At 35.0% G+C, this 19,267-nt stretch overlaps 1 protein-coding gene across 4 annotated transcripts in view; it reads left to right on the forward strand.

Annotated features, from left to right (window-relative positions):
• Window positions 1-19,267, forward strand: part of LOC106499256 (neurabin-2-like) — a 51,271-nt gene that overhangs the window by 22,177 nt on the left and 9,827 nt on the right. Inside the window, exons 9-17 of one of the 4 annotated variants that reach the window (XM_067299049.1) lie at window positions 1,393-1,622; window positions 3,560-3,656; window positions 3,737-3,920; window positions 4,733-4,884; window positions 6,867-7,200; window positions 11,552-11,639; window positions 12,780-12,851; window positions 13,384-13,582; window positions 19,128-19,244. In XM_067299049.1, the coding sequence (XP_067155150.1) occupies window positions 1,393-1,622; window positions 3,560-3,656; window positions 3,737-3,920; window positions 4,733-4,884; window positions 6,867-7,200; window positions 11,552-11,639; window positions 12,780-12,851; window positions 13,384-13,582; window positions 19,128-19,244 (1,473 nt within the window). The remainder of the gene's footprint in view (window positions 1-1,392; window positions 1,623-3,559; window positions 3,657-3,736; window positions 3,921-4,732; window positions 4,885-6,866; window positions 7,201-11,551; window positions 11,640-12,779; window positions 12,852-13,383; window positions 13,583-19,127; window positions 19,245-19,267) is intronic. The other 3 variants (XM_067299050.1, XM_067299051.1, XM_067299052.1) reach the window with 3 other exon arrangements.

Below are 19,267 nucleotides of genomic sequence, written 5' to 3' on the forward strand. Positions count from 1 at the left end.
TTTTTGATAGTGCTCCTCCTTGCAGTGTTCTTGAAATTTGACCTACTGGATTAGTAAGAAGCTGTTAAAAATAGTGGCTTTTGTACAGCTTATTGCCCCACTTTTAATTCAAGAAATTCTTGAATCTCTCAACACATTTGCTGCATCAGCAAGTGATCTTATCTGGCTTCAGAAGCAGTGATTTCCTCATTGTAGATAGTGTCCCTGAAGAAGGAGGCATGGAAGAACTAAGCAGCATCCTGTCTGCATACTCCTCTGAGGCCAGGAGAACTGTACATATATTAACATTCTGTTTTATAACGAAACTGCTGTGAAACCGAAGGGGCCCATCCCTTTCCAGTTTTGAGGGAATGCTTGCTTTTCACTCATTAGCACCAGGAAGGCAAACCAAGGTATATCATAATTTTTTAAGAAGTCCTTATTAGATTACTGTGGAAGACCTACTGTTCTCACTTGTTTTACTCAAGCTGCTGGTAACAGAGTAGTAGGACAGGAAGCTCATCTGGTATGTGTTAAGTCTCCATATCTCCAGTTGCCTTTGAAAAGAGAACTTATTGCCTGCAAGCTGAGATGTTCAGTCATATTGTGTCCAATATAATGTGAGAAATACTATTTCAAATATATAGAAGAACATGCTTGCTTCCAAAAAGCAGGTTTTGGAAATCTCCAAATCCCATCATTGGGATTGCTATATTGATCACCACATCACATTGTAAGTCTGTGAGATACAGTACTAACAGGGCTAATAAAATGATTTGGATAACTGAACGGTTAGTCAAGGAGTCTATTAGGTAAGATACATTCTTCAGATGGGAGTTCTCAGGAGTTTCATTCATTGAACTGAGACAACTAGATTACTCCCATCAGCAGCCTTTCAACACACCTTCACTGCAAGTTTAATGCCTATATTACTTCCAAAATCAGATATTTCAAAAACATTGTTATTTACCCTAATTATCCACAGTTATTCGCCGACTTTGCTGCCTTTCCCTGCTTGTTGATGCAGATGATGTTTGGAAAAGGGAATTGAGAGCAGTTGTGCATCTGTCCCGACCACTTTACATCCTCTGTGACAGAACATGGGTTTGGGGGGGTTTTGTTTTTTTATATATATTTATTATATATATTTATATATATAATTTTATACACACGCACACATATATACATGGAGTACATGTGCATTAGAAGAAGTAGATACTCAGGGGATACTTACAGAAATTACATCCTGAAGAAATATAGTATCTGTATGTGGAAGGAACTGTTCTGGAGAAAAAAGTATTTAATTGTTATTAGCTATTTTCTACTTAAACATGTATAAATAACTGCTTTGATTTCAATTTTTAGTTTAATTAGATTAGATTAATTCCTTAAGTACTAATGTTTTCTTTTCAGTTAAAAATTGTTGAAACAGAAAAAACTGAATGGGAATCAAGTCGAGCCCAATTTCAGCAAAACATAGAGGAAGACAAAGAGAAAATTAAGAAGTTGGAAACCTACTGGTTAGAGGCACAGAGTTTATGCAAAACAGTAAACGAGCATCTTAAAGAAACCCAGGAACAATGTGATGCCCTTGAAAAGAAATACAGCAAGGCCAAGAAATTGCTCAAAGATTACCAACAAAAGTAAGTATCCCAAAATACTAAGTCTCTGCTTCTTGCTTGTATGTTTTGTATATTATGGGAAGAACCGACAGCAATACTAGAGTTATGATAGAGACTCTCAAGATCCTTCTCTAACTATCTCACGTTGGGAGTCAGAATTATGAATGGTTTTGTCATGATTTGGCTCTAATACCTTTACCTCAGTTCTTCATTAAATAAGGCTAACAGTTCTGCAGTGTCACATTCTGCCAGTTTCAGAAAAAGTATGAAGAAATAAATGAGTTTCAATGCTCTTGATATCTTCTCCATACTGTGTCACACAAAAATGACAGAACTAAATAGTCTAGCATTTAGCCTTTCAATTTTTCCCATAATTTCTTTCTGATTTTGATGTTCCTCAGTAGGAACTATCTGCTTCATAATATTTATAATAGAAGCGCCAAGATCCGGGTTTGAAAATCCCTTGTACTTCTGCAAAATAAATATTGTGCATTTCCTCATTGCATAACATCTCAGGCAAGCTATTAAAATTGCCGTATTAGTGTTTGCACTGGTTTATAGTTAGTACTCCTTACCACAGACCTCTTCATTACTCTTCATTGCAAAGTGTAGAATCTGGTAACTTCCTTTTGGGAAAACTCTAATAGATTCTGTGTGTCTAAATCATCTTGTCCAAAGGATTATTTCCATTCTAAAGCTCACTTTGGTATCTGGATAAGGGCCAGATACCTGTGATTCAATCATCTGATTTAGAATTTACGTTTTGTAGTGAGTGGTAAAAAGAACTCTGAGAAAAATTAACAGAGTTTGTGACATATACCTGACTCATCAAAAGAGCAGCATAACAGCAGTGTTTTTAATCCATTAACAGGTTTGGGGGGGCCTGGGGAGGGTAGGTGTAGTACTTTTTGTTAGGTACAACTGCGTGAGATTTGAACACTATGTTGTCATGCAGCTGTGGCTACTTGTTTTACTTCTTTCTTCTTAGCTGAACAAGAGTTAATTGTTAAATGCTTCTAGAAGTGTCTCGATAATGTGAACACAACTGTTGCTTTTGGTAGTTATTGTAAGCACATAATTCTCTTGTCCCAATTTCTCCATTTGCTGCTTATTTCTAAAGGTAATTTGCATGATCTTTTTGCTCTGTAGTCCACATCTAGAAATGTTACTTTCGATTCTGCACTTTTTGTGCTCTTGAAAGAACTTTTTAATGTCGCCTTCCTTTCCCTCTCCTCCAAAGCTTATCCACACTGAATATCAAATGTGTGTTGAAGATGACTGCTAACGTGTGAGCTTCCATTTCTTCACTGTTTAGCGAATTCCTGTTATTTCTTTGACTGTACCTGAAACTTTTGCATATTGTTTAGATGTTCAACTTTGTGTTTCTGCATGTTATTCCATGTGACTTGCAGGAAAAAGCACCTTTTATTTTTGTTTCCTTCTTGTAATTATTTTTCCATTTTTGTTTTTGTAAAACCCAGCCATTGCAGCTTCTGTGGGATGTGCCATGTAGGAACATAAAATGGTATTAGTTTCCTACTAAAGAACTTGACCATAGCTTTTGGAATGAAAATACTATTTTTCGGTAGCACACTGTATCTGTGTTTATCTTTGTGGAAGTGAGTAAGATCTAATGATTAGCATTCCGTGTACCTCTGATGTAAATGTATGTGTAACTTTTTAGCCACTTCTTAAAGATAGAGATGGATATAATTTTGTAGAAAAGTGTTGTAACACATCCTTTTTCAGCCCAGAGTAGATTATAGTGTCATAATTGTATTTTTTTTCAGTAAAAGCATACAAAAGACAGTAAAAGCATACAAACACATAGATCATTTTGTGATGTTACAAGATTAATAAATCACGGTTGTTATAGCTTAAAGACTGATTTTTCAACATGCTTACTAGTATAAAGCATTTTAGTATTGAAATGCAACTACATATATTTCTCTCACCAGAGAAGTAGAATTTATGAAAAAAGAGGAGGATCATTCAAGGATGCTTGAAGAGAGAGACCAGAAATATGCAGAACAGCTGAAAATATATCAGGAAAAAGTAAGGCTATGTTATGTTTTGAAATCAACTTTTGCATTCTTGGGAAATGGTATCTGACTTTTGAATTTTAACTCTTGCAGATTTCAGAGCTTGAAAACAAACTAAAAATATATGAGAGAATGCCATATATGTTTGGAAGTGGCAGTTTATTGGAAGATGCCTGTCAAAATCCAGGCCAATTGAATGAACCCTCAAAGATAAGAGAAGAAAAAGAAACAGAAACAGTAGAGGAGAGGTTAGATTCTACAGATATGTTAATTTCTGGTAAGTTAGCAGTAGGTGTAGGATTTTTGATTTACACTTAACAAAAAATTAATAGGAGTGTATGTGTGGTTTAAAAAGGAGAGGAAAAAAAAAAGAAAAAAAAAGTAGGTGCCTACTGTTTCCTGCTGACTAGATAAATACTTGGTCTGAGCCACTGTGGATGTTTTTGCTTAGGTCCCACAATATTTTCTGTATTGTAGTAATATATTTTTAAAATGTTGTGGGAAAGAGGATATAGAATGGAAGACTAATCATCTTTACGGTTTCTCAGATTCTCTATTGGTGAAATGGATAATGTTATTGAGAGTATGATGCTGAGGTACATCAGTTTAAAAAAAAAAAAAAACTGTTTTTTTCAACTATTGTTTATCCCAAAACTTACTATGATATTATGATTTTTATTTAAGTATTATGGTAATTTTATGCCCAGAATGTTATCAGGTGATGGTTCAGACGAGAAGTGTATTCTAAAAAAATTTGGTAGACGCTTATGTACTTTTTTTAAAGGGTCCCTTGCTTAAGGAATAAGGATATTTTGGGCACAAATTCTCATCTATTTGAGAATTCAGTTTTCAAACCACAATACAATTATATCCTGATGGATTTTTCTTTTTTAATTTGAAGAAATTGATTAGAAATTTAATTCAAATTGATTAGAAATTTTTATCACTTAGTATGTTAAAATGTTGTGATTTTATATAAAAACACTATTTTCATATAATAACAGCTGAAATAATTCTGCTTTAACTTTTGAAGATGTTTCCAGACAGTGGGTTATCAATTTTTTTTAAAGGAGTACATATTTGTTGCAGATTTTGATGCTTTTGTTGGGGATACTCCCAGATTAGATACCAGTGCCCACAAAGCGAAAGCTCAGCTTGCTTTGAAAGTAAAACGCCAGCCACCTTCTCGATCGAAGCTGAAAGAATCTCTTGGTGCTGGACAACAGACTGCAGATCTACAGGTACAGATAACAGTAGATAACTATATATTTAGGAGCCTGAATGTGTATTCAGTTTTATTTATATTCACCATTTTAAGTGTTGCCCATGCTTTCTTCAGACTGTGTGGAAGTATCAGATTTTATGCTGTGTCAAGTGAAAAACTATTCAGGTGCATATGTGATCTCTGACATGGTCTTTGTGAAAGAAACAGTTAACTTGAAGTGAGCAAAAAAATATGTGAGTTTGCTGTATTCTTTTTACTGATTGAAAGATTTTGATACAGCAGAAGTGGTATGTTTTTGAAATATGTTTATCTATCTATTAAAGTTTTTACCTGAAACAAGTTAGTTACTAAATTTCTTCAAAAACTAAACATTTCTGAAATGCTTTGTTGCTCCATAAATAGGCACTTAAATCCACAAAAAATATACCAGTAAAATCTTCTAGCACATTTCTGGGACTGTCTAGCTTTTGTCCTTTTTTCTAGCCTTACATTGTCACTGATACAATCTAACAACGGTTAACTTTTCTCTGTTTCCATACTTAATCATATGATGGTTGACTATTCTCAGCATGGTTTTTCATTAATGATAATTGCATGGGCATAGAATTTCACTAAGAATTTTCCATTGGTGGTGGCACCCTTCTTGTATCTCTGCTTTACAAAATGAAAATACTATAACTTGGATCAACTGTGTGCAGGAAGTAGCAGAGAAAAAAAAATCTCTAAAAATGACTTCAGATAGGAGGCTGCTGAATCATAATTAGCCTTTCTTTAAACCTGCATAAATTCCAAAGCACTCAGACCTTTTCTTAGCAGTATGAGGCAAAAGACATCTGAGCAGAGACTCAGTACCAACCACTGTTTTCTTTTTCACTGTGGCCGTGTTCCTCTCCATGTGTTCCAGTCCAACCTCTTATACTGCTCTAGAGGTAGAATTCCCTGAAAATTAATTTACCTTGAATTTTATTCATAACTTAGCTTTCAAGTCCTTGCCTTTTTTGACTCCTTTGTTAAATTAAAATTGGCAACATTATTTAAATTTGTGCCATGTTATGAGCTTTTGATATTGCCTTTGTATTTTCATGGAAATGTGTTGCAGCAGTCTCCCTCTACTTGAAAAAGCTGAGAGTTAGAAACTATAAGCATCATTCAAAAATATGAGTTTGTGTTATGATGTATTGGGGTAATCTTGATAGCTCTGAAGATATCTAGCTATATATATATATTTTTTTTTTATTTTTGCTCATTTTTCTAGCAAAAGTGTAGTCAACCAGTAAAGTTAGCTTGTGGCTACTCCTATTCTAATTTTCATTAGTGTGAGATGATGTTAAGGTCCATGTCTGTATTCTCCCTTAAGGTGGCAGTCTTCCATGACAAGCTTATTGCCTTGTCAACAGTATATTACCATCTTGATGAAATCTTTATCCACACTGTAGTGTTACAGCCCATGAAATTCTAATTGAAGCAGGTTCTGGACTTCAGATATTAGGCTTCTTTAGTGGAGCAAGTAAGAGAGAGAATAAAAAATGAAACTGGTTTAATGGACATATGCAATCCTGCAAAGTTTTTAAGGTGAGGACAAGATCTTTGGTGCAGGAAGGGAAAAACTGTTGAATTGAGGTATATAACCAGTGTATGAGAGAGATTGTCACAGATGGAGAAGATCAAACTACTTTAGTTAGACTGAAAGGATTTTAAAAGTGGCTACATTGAATTAGGATGGCCAAGGTATAACAGAATGTTTCTAGGTCAGTTAAAGAAATAGGATTTGGAATGTACAAAAAGATCTGGTATAGGAGTGGATAAAGGAAATAAAATCAACTCCATGTAGTTTAGATGATAAGGGTGCATGATTAAATTTTAGTCTGTTTGCTATTTTCTGAATTGAGGGAATTTGTATGTAGCATAGCACACCCTCAGATCCTGGTAAAAGATCAAATATTAAAGTTAGTAAATGATCACATGTTGTGTTTGCAAAAAAATTTTTTTGTTTTGAAGGATGAGGATTCAGAAGATACTATTCACAACAAAGAACTTCCTGCTGTGTACCTAACCAAGACCTTAGAAATAACTGAAAAGTTAACTCTCTCCCGGTTGGATGACATAGATCAAAAGAGTGAAAAACCTGAACCAGCGGAAAGCACAGAAAGTCCTTTAGAGTCAAGCCCTTCTGCTTCCACGCAATCTTCCCCAGTACATAAACCAAACAATGAAAACAGCATGAGCACAACACATTCACCTCCTTCAGAAGAGATGGTTCCAAATTCTCCTCAAGGGTATCCCAGGAATGTTAAGCAAAGAGAAGCAAAGGGGAAAGGAAAAGAGGCCAAGGGTAAGACTTTAAGGTTTTTTATTTGTTTTTTTAATCCTTTGGAGTCAAAGTATTGCGGGGTTTAGATGTAAATGATTACTGAACGATAAACTGTTTAGTTAGAAAGCAGGAAAATGAATTGGTTACAAAATTAATTACCTGTTGTAATACCATTTGTAAACTCTTCAGGAAAATAGAATTTGTTTGTTTCTAATGATACAAAATGCTTAGAAAAATTTTACAAAATATACACTGTTGTTGTGGGTTGTATTTTAGAAAAGAACTTAAATACAAATGACCAGATATAGGCAGCTTCTCTAAGGACAGTAGCAACACTTTCACAAAAAGGCACACACACGTATTGACAGTGTGTCATATAAAGGAATATAATCAGGTGCAAGTTTTCCAGCATTGGCATAGTGGCCAGATGACTAAAAAGACTCTGCAATGTTTAACTCACTCCAGAGTGCAGCATCACAGCTTCTGTATGTGACTGCATGCATGTATACAGTGAGATACAACTGTCATCCAAGTGCCAAAAAGTTTAAAAAAAAATAAAATAAAATTATTTTTGGTTGCTCTTTCTTTTAGCTATTCATGGTGATTAATTCAATACTTTGTAATTAGGTGAGTTTGCATTCGATGTAGTAAAAGGAGCAAAGTGTTTTTAATAGTTCAGAAGAGAAAATGATAATGACAATAATTAGTAAGGCCTTGAGACTATAATTTGCAAGTTTTTGAATGTTTTTGAAGTATGTTAAAACTGGACTCACTTCCATAATCTCGGGTATGAGCCCTCCAATCTGAACATGAAGTTGATAACTTTCTGCTATCATCCATACATCAGGTAGAGCTCTGTTTAAAGTGGCTTGCATTTGCTGTCTGACTAGTCAGTGCTTCTTCCTTGAATTAAGAATATCTGTTGATGACAAACTGCAGCTTTGGAAATGGAGCCACTTTCCTGATCTCTTTTGCCAGGCGCTAATGAAATAATGTCATCTGTGTTAAGATGCATTTGAGATAATAATCAATTGCTCTAAAAGAGTCAAATATATATCCATGACAAGTGCTGAGAGCAGGGCCCTTCAAATGTCTGAATATGGTGTAGTACCCATTTCCATCATACTTAGTAAGAAATTTCCAGTTCTATATTGATGGTAATTAGAAATTTCATGCCTTTCTACTACAGATTAGAATCTTCTATTTAGTTTGTATTCATGTACATATTTATCAGGCAGTATCAGTGCATTGTTCTTCATCTAGTTGGAAGGCAAGAATTTGTTGAATATTTAGATCTTTGGAGAATATTACCCAGATATTAACAGAACTGTCTGATAGTTTAAATGATACATCTGAGTTTTTATGGGAATACTTGATTGCTGTGGCTACTGAAAGTTTTTGTTAAGGTCTTGCGCTTAGTTGAGTTAAGCCTCATTTCTTCAAGATATACAGGTATCTTCACTAATATTTGCATTGTCTTCAATTTATCACTAGTTGAAAATTTTAAGTATCAGAGTACACCAAAGTGTAAAGTAAAATACAAATTTAAAGAAACAATCCTAAAACACATATGGCACATATACTGCCATAGGAGTAGGTCAGGTTTTCTTCCAGGGTGAGCAGTTGCCTTGTGTAGTAGATACAGAACGATTTTTATTAGATGAGTTAAGGAAAACAAAATATTTCACAAAGACTGTGTAACTAGATGTTTCTTTTAAAGTATATTTTGATATTCCCAGAAAGCAGACAACCTCACGCTTTTAAGGTCTCATCTAAAAGGTTCCCATGGAATAAATGCTGTTTCAGTTAGTTACAGAAAGGAATAGGTCTAAGTCAGCTTGGTAACAACTCAAGCCTGTAATTCTAAAGAATCTAAATAGTGGCTCTTATATAAGCTATAGGGGAGCTAAATTATTGTCTGTGGATAATCAGTAAGAGCCTTAGCGTATTTCTGTGAAATGCTGGCATCTTATGGGGCCATGTATGAGACAGGAAGTTTGACTGGTTTCCTGACTCCCAGAAAAGTTCAGCGTTGGCTTCGTGTTTCCAGATATGATCCAGGTGTTTAAACAAGATCATGGATTTGGAGCATTCTGGGAATTACTGCATTGTTCAGCTCATCCTCTTAGTCTTTTCCCAGTGAGAAATGTCCTAAAAGGATTATAATTGTCCTAGTCACTACTAGGCATTTAATAAAAATATTTGGCTTTTTTCTTAGGAATAATTTAAAGGGAATCAGATTACATATCATTAATGCATATTATTTACTTCAACAAATCAGCATGTTATATCAAGGCAGATTATAATTGCAATCTTTTTTATGCAGCTTGGATGAAACTTTCAATACCCTGAACAAAATAGTCTGTTTTATAATCTACTGATTCTATATGTCTCTGTAAAGTCTTACTCAGAAGTGGTCTGTATCCTACCTTGTGTAAAAATTGTCTTTTCAAAATGTGGGCTTGTTTTCTACTTAATTATAATTATGTATAGTTGCAAGGTATAAAATCTTTCCTGATGGCTGAAGCATTGCAAACACTTTCTTAAAATTGGCAGAGCTACTGGGAGAGGAAATGAATGCAGTAGGTCAGAGACAAATGTTAGTATCAAAAGTTCCTTCTTTATAAGCAAAATGATACTAAATGCTACTTTCAGAGTGTTGCTGTCTAACAGAATTTAAATGTATACCTATTATTTTATTGAAATTACCCTTTCTATTGCCTTCCCATCCATTCGTGTATCAGTCTGTATTTAACCTATTATACTGTTGTAGAAATTACCTCTTTTTAAATATTACCTCTGGAGAGAGAGTGGGAAGCAAATGTCAATATTAAAACTTGTTACAAATTCATTCCTCTGTCCTGTATGTAAGATGACAGGAAAAATAGCCCATTTAACTGGTAGATATAATTTATTAGATGCTAGGTATTTTACAAAACTAAGTAACTGGATAAAGTTGTGTTGTTAGTCAGAAGCTATTGAAGGGACAGGACAGAAAACAAAAGGTGAGGAAAAAATCCTGAATATTCAGCATGTAAACTTTGAGATAATCATTATATGCTTCAAAAAGCCACGTGGCAGGAAGGGTGGAGAGGAGTTGCCCTCAGTCTTCTGTAGTAGACCCTGATTTTCAGTTTTTAAGATCCCTGAAGGCATACGTGCATGAACTTCCCTCATGTCGGAAGTGTTCTTTCCTTCCCGAAGGCAGAGCCTGAAAGCAGCTCTGGCTCGTGACAAGCACACTGCAGCTCTTTCCTAGGTGTCAGAGGTACCTGAAACACCCAAGTTCAATGGGAAGCGTGAATATCCAACTGTTGAAAAAACTCCAGTAATCTGAGAGTTCAGGACTTGGAGTAATCTGTCAAAGTCCCATGGGCAAAGATAGTGATGTTTGTTTGCCATTTAATTTCACTTAACAGTTGAGCAGTCGGAGTTGAACACGCTCCCCCTGGCGAATAGCTGGATCCTAGCAGGTTGTTTTCCAGTTTTGTCAATACCGCAGTCTTGGAGAAACCTCAGACTTACTGGAAATTTCCAGCACCTTGGAATGAATGTTTCTGTCAGCTTAAGACTAAAAGTTATAATTAGGACCTGGCATGTGGGTTTTTGTTCCGTTGCAATACTCAAAGTTTGTATACAAATTTCCTGAGAAACTCGGCTTGTTCAATTTGCTGTCTGCTATCCAGGCACTGACTGTCGTGTTGGTAAGACGCGCATGCAGTAGCTAGCAATATACGTGCATAAGGCATGTTACAACTAACTAGCATAGACAAGTTTTGGATGAGACTGAGGGGAAATGCAAAAGGGAACACCTTTATATACCTATAATACTTGAAATGTAATAAAGGACAATTAAATGCTGTATTTTCTTGAATGTTGCTTTAAAATTGAGTTTCTTTCATGCATCTCATACTAGTTAGTGTATTTTGAAGCTTACATTTTGCAAAAGAAAGATACTTATTTCTAAAACCATCTCAAGCTACATTTTATTGTAACCCACTCAAGTAAAATATTGATGATGGTTTTAGGATGGCATTAGTAAGACTTTTTTTTTTTTTGGTCTTTGGTCTTCTTGTAGGCAGTATAGAATTACTGTTTATCATAAGCAATATTTTTGATCGGTCATAAGCAACTGTTTTACTGCCATTTGTCAACAGTACAAAAGAACCAGAATGATGGGAAGATGTCATAGACAATAACTTAGGTCCGTGTAGCTGTAATATTTTCGGCCAGTATCTGCAAGCGTGAATGTGAACTTAGACTCAGGTGTTAGTATCTTATTTACTTAGAAGCATCTGTATTTCATCCAAAGTACTTGGAACTTGCAATTATTTTAGATTGACAGTTTTATTTTTCACCCATCTACAAAAAGCAGAAGATAAGAAAAATGAGGACAAGACAATAGAAACAAATGAAGGAACATCATCAGGGAAGTCTAAAAGGCGATTTCCAGATTTTGGGTAAGATTTTATTCGTCTTCATTTGAAAATAAATGGCTTTCAGTGTTACTTGTGGAGAGTAACATTCTCCGAATGAAAACTTTTGAGGAAGTCCTGTTATGCTACTTCATAGCAACACCACAGGACAGAGTGCTTCCTTGGGTTCATAATGTCACATTCATATATCTGCCATGTTTTGGTGTTTGCTTGGTTTTGGTTTTTTTCCCCTCCAAAGACTTCCTTGGGGTTATAGGTGGGATAATTCAAGGTAAAACAAACTAAAACAAAGATTTTTTCAATAAAGTTTTTATCTGAATACGGTATTTGTCTAGGAATTAATGAGTTTTTATTCTTAAATTTTAATATTCATATGTAGTTTTCTGCAAAATTATTTTGGGAGCCTAGACTCCACATGCTATCTCCTGCAGAAGTTGCAGTCTAAAGTAAATGCATCTAATTCCTACAATAGAGGTGTCATTACATAGTGTTTGGCTACGGTACCTGCTTTCTGAGCTGTTCCTTGGAGGCAGGCAGCAGTGATGAGAGAATTTTTGAATTTCATTTAGAAAATTAGGGAGAAACAAAGCTGCAAGCTGCATATATTCTGGAAGTACAGTATGTGGTAACTGAACTCTAGGTGGTTGAGAGAAGAATTGCTAAATTTTGCAAGAAGCCTTGCTTCCTCTTCTCTACCAGGTATAAAGCTCATTGAAGTCAGCTAACCTCAAAAAAAACTTAGACTGGTACTATAACAAATCATATCAAGAGGATAATCAACTTATTTCACATACAGAGAAGTTGTTATTAGTTCAAGTCACCCTGTATATGCACATTTATATAGCAGTAAAACTGTGTTCTTCCTGTTGATTGTATCCACTGGATATTAAGCTGCTTTGGGCATGTTTTGTATTTATTTTGATTATATGTGCTCTTTGAAAGGTATTTTCAGAATTCTTCCATAGTTCTTAAATGAAATACGAATAATGATACACCTTTAATTACATGCATAATCTGCATAATCTGTAATTTCTCTGTGAAACAATAGGAATGTGGCATTTTGTAACTATTGAAACTGATGTAAAAAAAGATATGTTTAGCTCTCTGATAAAAATGTCACACTGTAAATGTAAACACTATAAAAATGAAGTTTTTCCATTTTAGAGGATTACGGAAATCTGGGGGCAAGGGCAAGAAACAAGAAAAAGAAAATCTGAGAGGTTCTCTGGATAGCAGGTAGTGTTGTTTTTGTTTGTTAAATAAATACATATTGCATTCTTAAATTTTTAAACCAAAAAATTATTTGAAATTGTCTTTGCTACATGACCTTAAAGGACATCCAAGTATAACAGCAGCAAAGTTCTAAAAGATTAATATGTTAATGTGGAGATGAGCTTCTAGTCTCATGAAATAATAAAAATAACATAGAATAAGAAGAATGATATAGAGGGAAACAGTAAAGTAGACTTACATTTTCAAGTGGCTCATATCATAAGAAAAATAAGTTCTACCCAGTCTTAGATTTAAAAGCTGTATTTTGCTTAGGAAAGCTAATGTTGAGTAAATTAAAGTTGCAGATGTTTGAAACTGGTAAATTGTTTTGAGAAATATTGCAAGAGCACCTCAATTTCTGTTTTTCAGTAACCCACATTATTTTGTATGTATATTTGAAGGCAAGTATCGATTTTTTTCATTTTAAATATCAACTGTGCCCTGAAACATGTACAATGAGAAAAAAATTTAACACAATTTAATCTACTTATTTCAGAGGTTCCAGAGAACTTTTGGATGACTCTGGCAACAATCTATCTGCGTCAGATTCAGATTCCCCTGTACCTACCTGCATGCCTTTCTCTTGGTTTGGAGACAGTCACAAAGAGCCTCAGGTTTCTAGTAGTAGCCTGCACTTTACTCAAAGTGGGCAGGACAGTTTATTTGAACAGGGTCAAGAGAAGAACAAAAGCAAGGTAAGATGAATAACTTGTTTTGAATATTTAAATGTGTTGCATCTTGTACTTGGAATTGATGACTTGGTCCTTGATCACATCATCTCTTACAAACATGGCTGCAGAAGCTTGGGACTTTACCGCACTTTCAGCGGAAGTTACCACCTCAGGAGTAGAGGTTGTGAGAGTGCTCCATTCCCTCCCACTCACTTTAGGCATAGTGGAGGCTATTCTGGCTGAAGTTGCATCTATGGAACGATCACACTGTTTTTTTTCCAGTGGCTCTGCAATGCTAAAAGCAATGCTAGCTTTAGTACAGTATCATTTTAAAAGCCAAATCTGTTTCCCTTCTAAACATTAGAACTCAGTCTAACACTAGGACTAAGTATACATGGGTAGAGGTCAGCTCCCCAGAGATTTGGCCAACCAGCCCTTACCATAGTGGTACTAGGGTGGAGTACGAGGTAGGTGGGTGAAGAGAGCATCCTGTTTTTCGTTAGAGGAAGTGGTATTGAAAACCAAGAGGAACGTGTTTAGAACTCTCCTAGAAAATTGCTCCCGGGTATCTGAAAATGTTTTAGTGAGTTAAAGCCTTTTAACTAGTTTTTTAAAAGCAATACTAAACAATTCAATATATAATCATAAAGTTGCCGTCTTTACAGTTCAGACTATTTGGAAGAAGTGGTTGTGAGAAGTAACAAATTTAATGAAACTATCTTTCTTACCTGTTGACAGTTTTAGGATAAAAGCTTAAGTGAAAGTGCCCTCAAACAATGCTTGTGCTGGCTAAATAATTTGTTAAAACCTATTTTCATTTAAGACTGTTCTTGATGGTCTTATTAACATACCTTCATTCTTGTTTCTTTTGGATTTTGTTAGAATCAAAATTGTATCCATGGTAGGAACCGCACAAACTAAGTTTATTCTTAATTTTCACACTTGTCCTTCTCTTTGTCCAAAATACCCTTTTCTTTTTTTTTTTTTCTTCTTGCTCTGTATTATTAGAGAGAGGTATGAAGCTTACCTAGAAGAGAGATTTTCCAGGCAGTCTTCAGTGAAGTGACTGATATTTTACAAAGATAGTAGCTAACAGTGAGCTAGCTTTCCATGCTTCCAGATGCTGATTGCACTAAAATGCTGTTTAAAAATTGCTTTCTGTTTTCTTAATGTGAATTTACAATGGCTGTCACAAAATTAAGGTGTCTGCATACATAGTGTTTGAGTTTACAAATAATACAGTAAGTGGTTTTAGAACCACACAATACCTTACTTATAAGAACTTCAGAAATGTAGAAAAATTTTAATCCCTTAAGTAGAACCATACTTTACAGAATACAGTTAAGTGTGTGTGTGACTTTTGTGTATTTACAGTTTCTCCATCTTTCGTGTCAAAGTATGTAGTGGTCAAAGGATGCTTCCTTAAATGGGCCAACGATTTGGGGATTGCATGATCCATGGTGAAGGGAATATGCATATATTTTTGGGACATATTTTTAATTAAATAGGAGTGCATAGCTGATCCCTTCATAGGCTGTAGCAAAGCTATTGAGAAATGTTTGTCATGTAGATAAACATTCAGTGGCCTAGCTTTCAAAGAGCCACTGGTTCAGGAGAACCCATTCTTCATTTCTTCTTTCTGTCTGATTAAAATAATTGTTCAGAGGATAGTGGAAGTCCCACTGCTGTGTTGTTACTATAAACACCTGTTATGTGCTTAAGCACCCCTTTTGTGTTTATATAGATGCTTTTGTCAGCAATGAAATATGCATGAATCTTACAGGATTGGGTCTCTCTTTTCCTTTCCTTGTTATCCTGAAATAATACTCTTTTCTCTGTCCTCTTTGTATGTTTTATCCAAGCTGATTATCACTTTAACCTTCCAGCTGCTTTCTTGCCCACTGTTTTATTTTTTGCTTCCCTCTCATGCTTCTGTATGTAATTGCTGCTTGCTGTTCTTTTCTTTTGCCTTAGTGCCAGTTGCAAACCAGCAGCTGGAAGGATATAGTAGTCTTCAGCTATCTGACTGCTTTGCAAAGTGGTAGAAAGCTGACCCTGAATCTTTAACAGATTCTCATACATTAATTGATCCCAAACTCTCACTCTGCCTCTCTCTGCCTCTCCAAGGTCAGACTGTTTTTACTTTGCAACATTTGGGGGCTTTTGTTATAGCTGGTAATGCAACAGCAGCTACTGCTTCAGTCAACGACTAATCTTTGGACTACTTAACCTGCAGTTGATCACTAAGTTTGCATTACAGTAACAAGGCTGTGGCAGGTAAACCTCACTGTGATAAGACATTAAAACTGGGAAAGAAATGTGGCTGACTATCCAGCGATGAGCATTGTTACTAAAACAACTTAACAGAAAGGACAAAATCTTATTTCCAGAATTTAAGGGAAGCATATTTCTTTTAGTTGATGCTAGTTCAATAATGCTTATTGCTCTTGTGTCTGTAGTATCTCATATGATCAGGTGAAAGCACTTTTTAAAGAGTGGGTAAAAGTAGAAACCCTGAAATATTTTTTTTCATGTAAGAATCCCTATTTTTGCACTAGACATTGTGTGCAACTTCTGAGCTGTGTTTTAATATTGATGGTATGAGGACTGTAATTATATTTTAACTGTTTTCTGTACCTACAAAATTTACCTCTCAAAAAGACTGAGTCCGTAAAGATTTTCTTTTCCTAAAATGCTGCTGAAGTTAGTCTTCAAAAATTCATTATAAGTTTGTGAAGTAATGAATCAACTTGTTGCTTGAGAAAAGTAGAAACACAAGAAACAACCTGTGATCTGAGTATTTGCAACTGTTCAGTCTTCTGGGATTGATAAATTACACAGCCCTTAAATTAGTCCCTTTACTTAATCTTCCCCTTTCTCTGGTACAGTACAAATGTGCATAATACTGTTCACATTCATTAGTTTTCCAGAACATTATTCATCTTTTGTAAGTTTGTATTCTGTGTTTGAATGAAGCTCTTCAACTTTTGCTCCAACACACACACGTTTCACACCTATTTCTAGCAAAATTGTGTTGCAATGAAAAATACTGTGATATAATACATTGTCAGTGTATTACGTACACAATACATATTACATATTGTGTACTTGATACATTGTCCTTGTATCTTAAATCTCAAGAAGTATACCTGCAAAACCTCTTCCATCAAAATTCTGTGCTCCTTAATAAGAATCAAAAATACTTGCAGCTAGCTCTAAATCCTGGAAAGGAAATTACTTCTTTAAACTAAAAAGGATTGGGGGAGAAGCAGTTGCAACTAGTTTTGAGAAGCTTTATTTTGTTTGGATGTTCTTTATAATTTTTCTCAGGTCTTATTAAATAGCTCCACTCACATGTTGTCCTGTATGATTTTGCTTCTTGTTCCTGATTACTCTGAAGGGTAGAAAGAGCCAATGGAGGGTGACTGAAAGAAAAACTCCTAAACAGATTTATCTCTGTGAGTTGATATTAATTGAGAATAGGTTGATGGACAAAGTACTGTCTCATATCTGATAATTTTTACATACAAAATTCTGAAGCAGTCCCTAAAATCTAACATAATAAAATTATTCATATGGTGTAGTTAACTGATTAGAGACTTTGAAAACAATAATAAATAATTGCTTATTTTTTGTGGTAAGCAACAAAGTAGTGTTAAGGGAAAAAAATAGCACTGTATTGAAGTAAAGTACAAGACATGCTTCTGGCAGAATTATTTTTTGTTGATTGAGGAAAAATAATTTGGAGACCAGGATCTGAGTTGGAAGCTGAGGTAGTCAGATTAGAAAATATTCTGTCAAATGTACATATGTTAGCATTCATTTGAAGCATTTTCTCTTGCAACATAAATTAGTGGATATGCTGCTACTTTAAATCGAAAGCGTGCAAAGTGCATTCATTGCATTTGATTGTATGCTTCAGTGAATTCCTGCTTTTTAAATGATGAGAGGAGAATTGTGAATAGAAATTTGGCTGGCTTTAAAGCCGGTTGAGCTGCTGTTTCTTTGAAGTGCTGCGTTTCTCAGTAAGTTTTCTTATCAGACTTGCTATGAAGTTTTCAGGTGCAGCTTCTGGGGTTTTGGTGGGGGGGGGGAGGAGAGGGGGTTGTTTGTTTTGTTTGGGGCTTTTTTTCCTTTTTTCATGGGATCTTTAGCTTTTACAGTGAAGAGTAATGAGTCACAGGCTGATCTGATGACTTGCCTGAGGTCATACGATTAGCAGCAGCTGGCTAAGTTTGAACCCAGATCCTTCTACCTTTAGATGCCAAGATACACAGATCCAGTTGCTCCCTTGAAACACAAACTGAGTGTGATAACTGAATGTAAACAGTAAATGTTATGAAGACTTTAACATTCTTCCAGTATGATAGTATTTATATTAGTTGTATTTCTAACCAGAAATGTACTTTGTTACATACACTTTTTTAATTATTTTAGTAGTATGCTTATTCAATTATAAAAAGATGATATTCTTCAGAATTTTGATTTCAGAGCAGAACTTTGTCTTGAAAATAATTTATTCAAGTTGTCAAACTGTGTGATTACTGTAGAAGTAACAACTTTAAACCATTTTTTAAAGTCATCTGAATAACTAACTTTTAAAAAGTAAAATGTTCAGATTTTGTAGTGTTTTCACAATATTTAGAATTTCAATTATAAAGAAGATTTTACATACCTTGATAGAGTCCATTTATTTTTTAAAAAATAAATATATTTTACATCCATGTGGTAGTTCTTGTATCAACATAATTTTCAGATAGCATGACTCTGTGCTTTGAATGTAGTCACCTCAAAATTGAAGCTACACAGCAATACACTACAGTATCTTAAACCAGAATTTAAATTTCAGAGGGAGTGCTCAGATTCTGTGTGTAGGCAAACTCTGTGTCTTCTACACCTGAACTAATTAATTTAAGCCCTGATCTGCAAAATGCTGAAAGCCCCTTGCTCTTCCAGTTCTCATACCTGTCAGGTAAAGACAGCCTGTTTGCTGCACTGTCCATTACAGTCGTTTGAAGTATGGACAAATGCAAAGTCTAAACCTAGTTCTAATTTTTAGGAATTTCCCAAAGTAGTATCTGTGTCAAGAGAATGTTAATGACCATAAAAGATCAGGACTTGGATTTTTGTCACATTGCTGGAACAGCCCCTTCTGAAGCACCTTTCGTAGTGCTTGTGCAGTGGTTTCAGTTGAATACAAACTCCAGCATGAATAATCCCACCACCAACTGAATCTTAAGTTGCTTCACTAAGAGTGTGGTAAGCTTGTTGAAAGCATAACCCTCTGTATTTGTTTATGTACTTTTACACAACTTCAGGTTATGACTGATACTACACATAAGGTGCTGTTATTGGGGATATTACTTTAAATTTGCTGTCATATTTGCGAATTCAGAAAATTTAAAAAAAAAAAGCCAGACTCCTGATGTAGAGAATGTTTCATATGTGATCTAAAGAAAAGTGAATAGTATTCTTTTTTTTTTTTACCAAAAATCAACTGGAATGTCACCTTATGATCTGCTTTTCCAAGGGGATGAGTTAATAAAACGTTATTTCCACTTGTTTGCAGAGTAGAGTTGTCATAGCTGATACATACCATAGCAAGCCAAGTTGTGAACTTTCAGGGTTAGTGACAGAACCAAATCTGTCAGGTCGTTCACACACTTTAACCTTCTCTTCAAATGAGGTGAGTTTCAAAGTGTGTATATG

Source organism: Apteryx mantelli, chromosome 6 (genome assembly GCF_036417845.1).
Source record: "Apteryx mantelli isolate bAptMan1 chromosome 6, bAptMan1.hap1, whole genome shotgun sequence".
Classification (NCBI taxonomy): Eukaryota; Metazoa; Chordata; class Aves; order Apterygiformes; family Apterygidae; genus Apteryx; species Apteryx mantelli.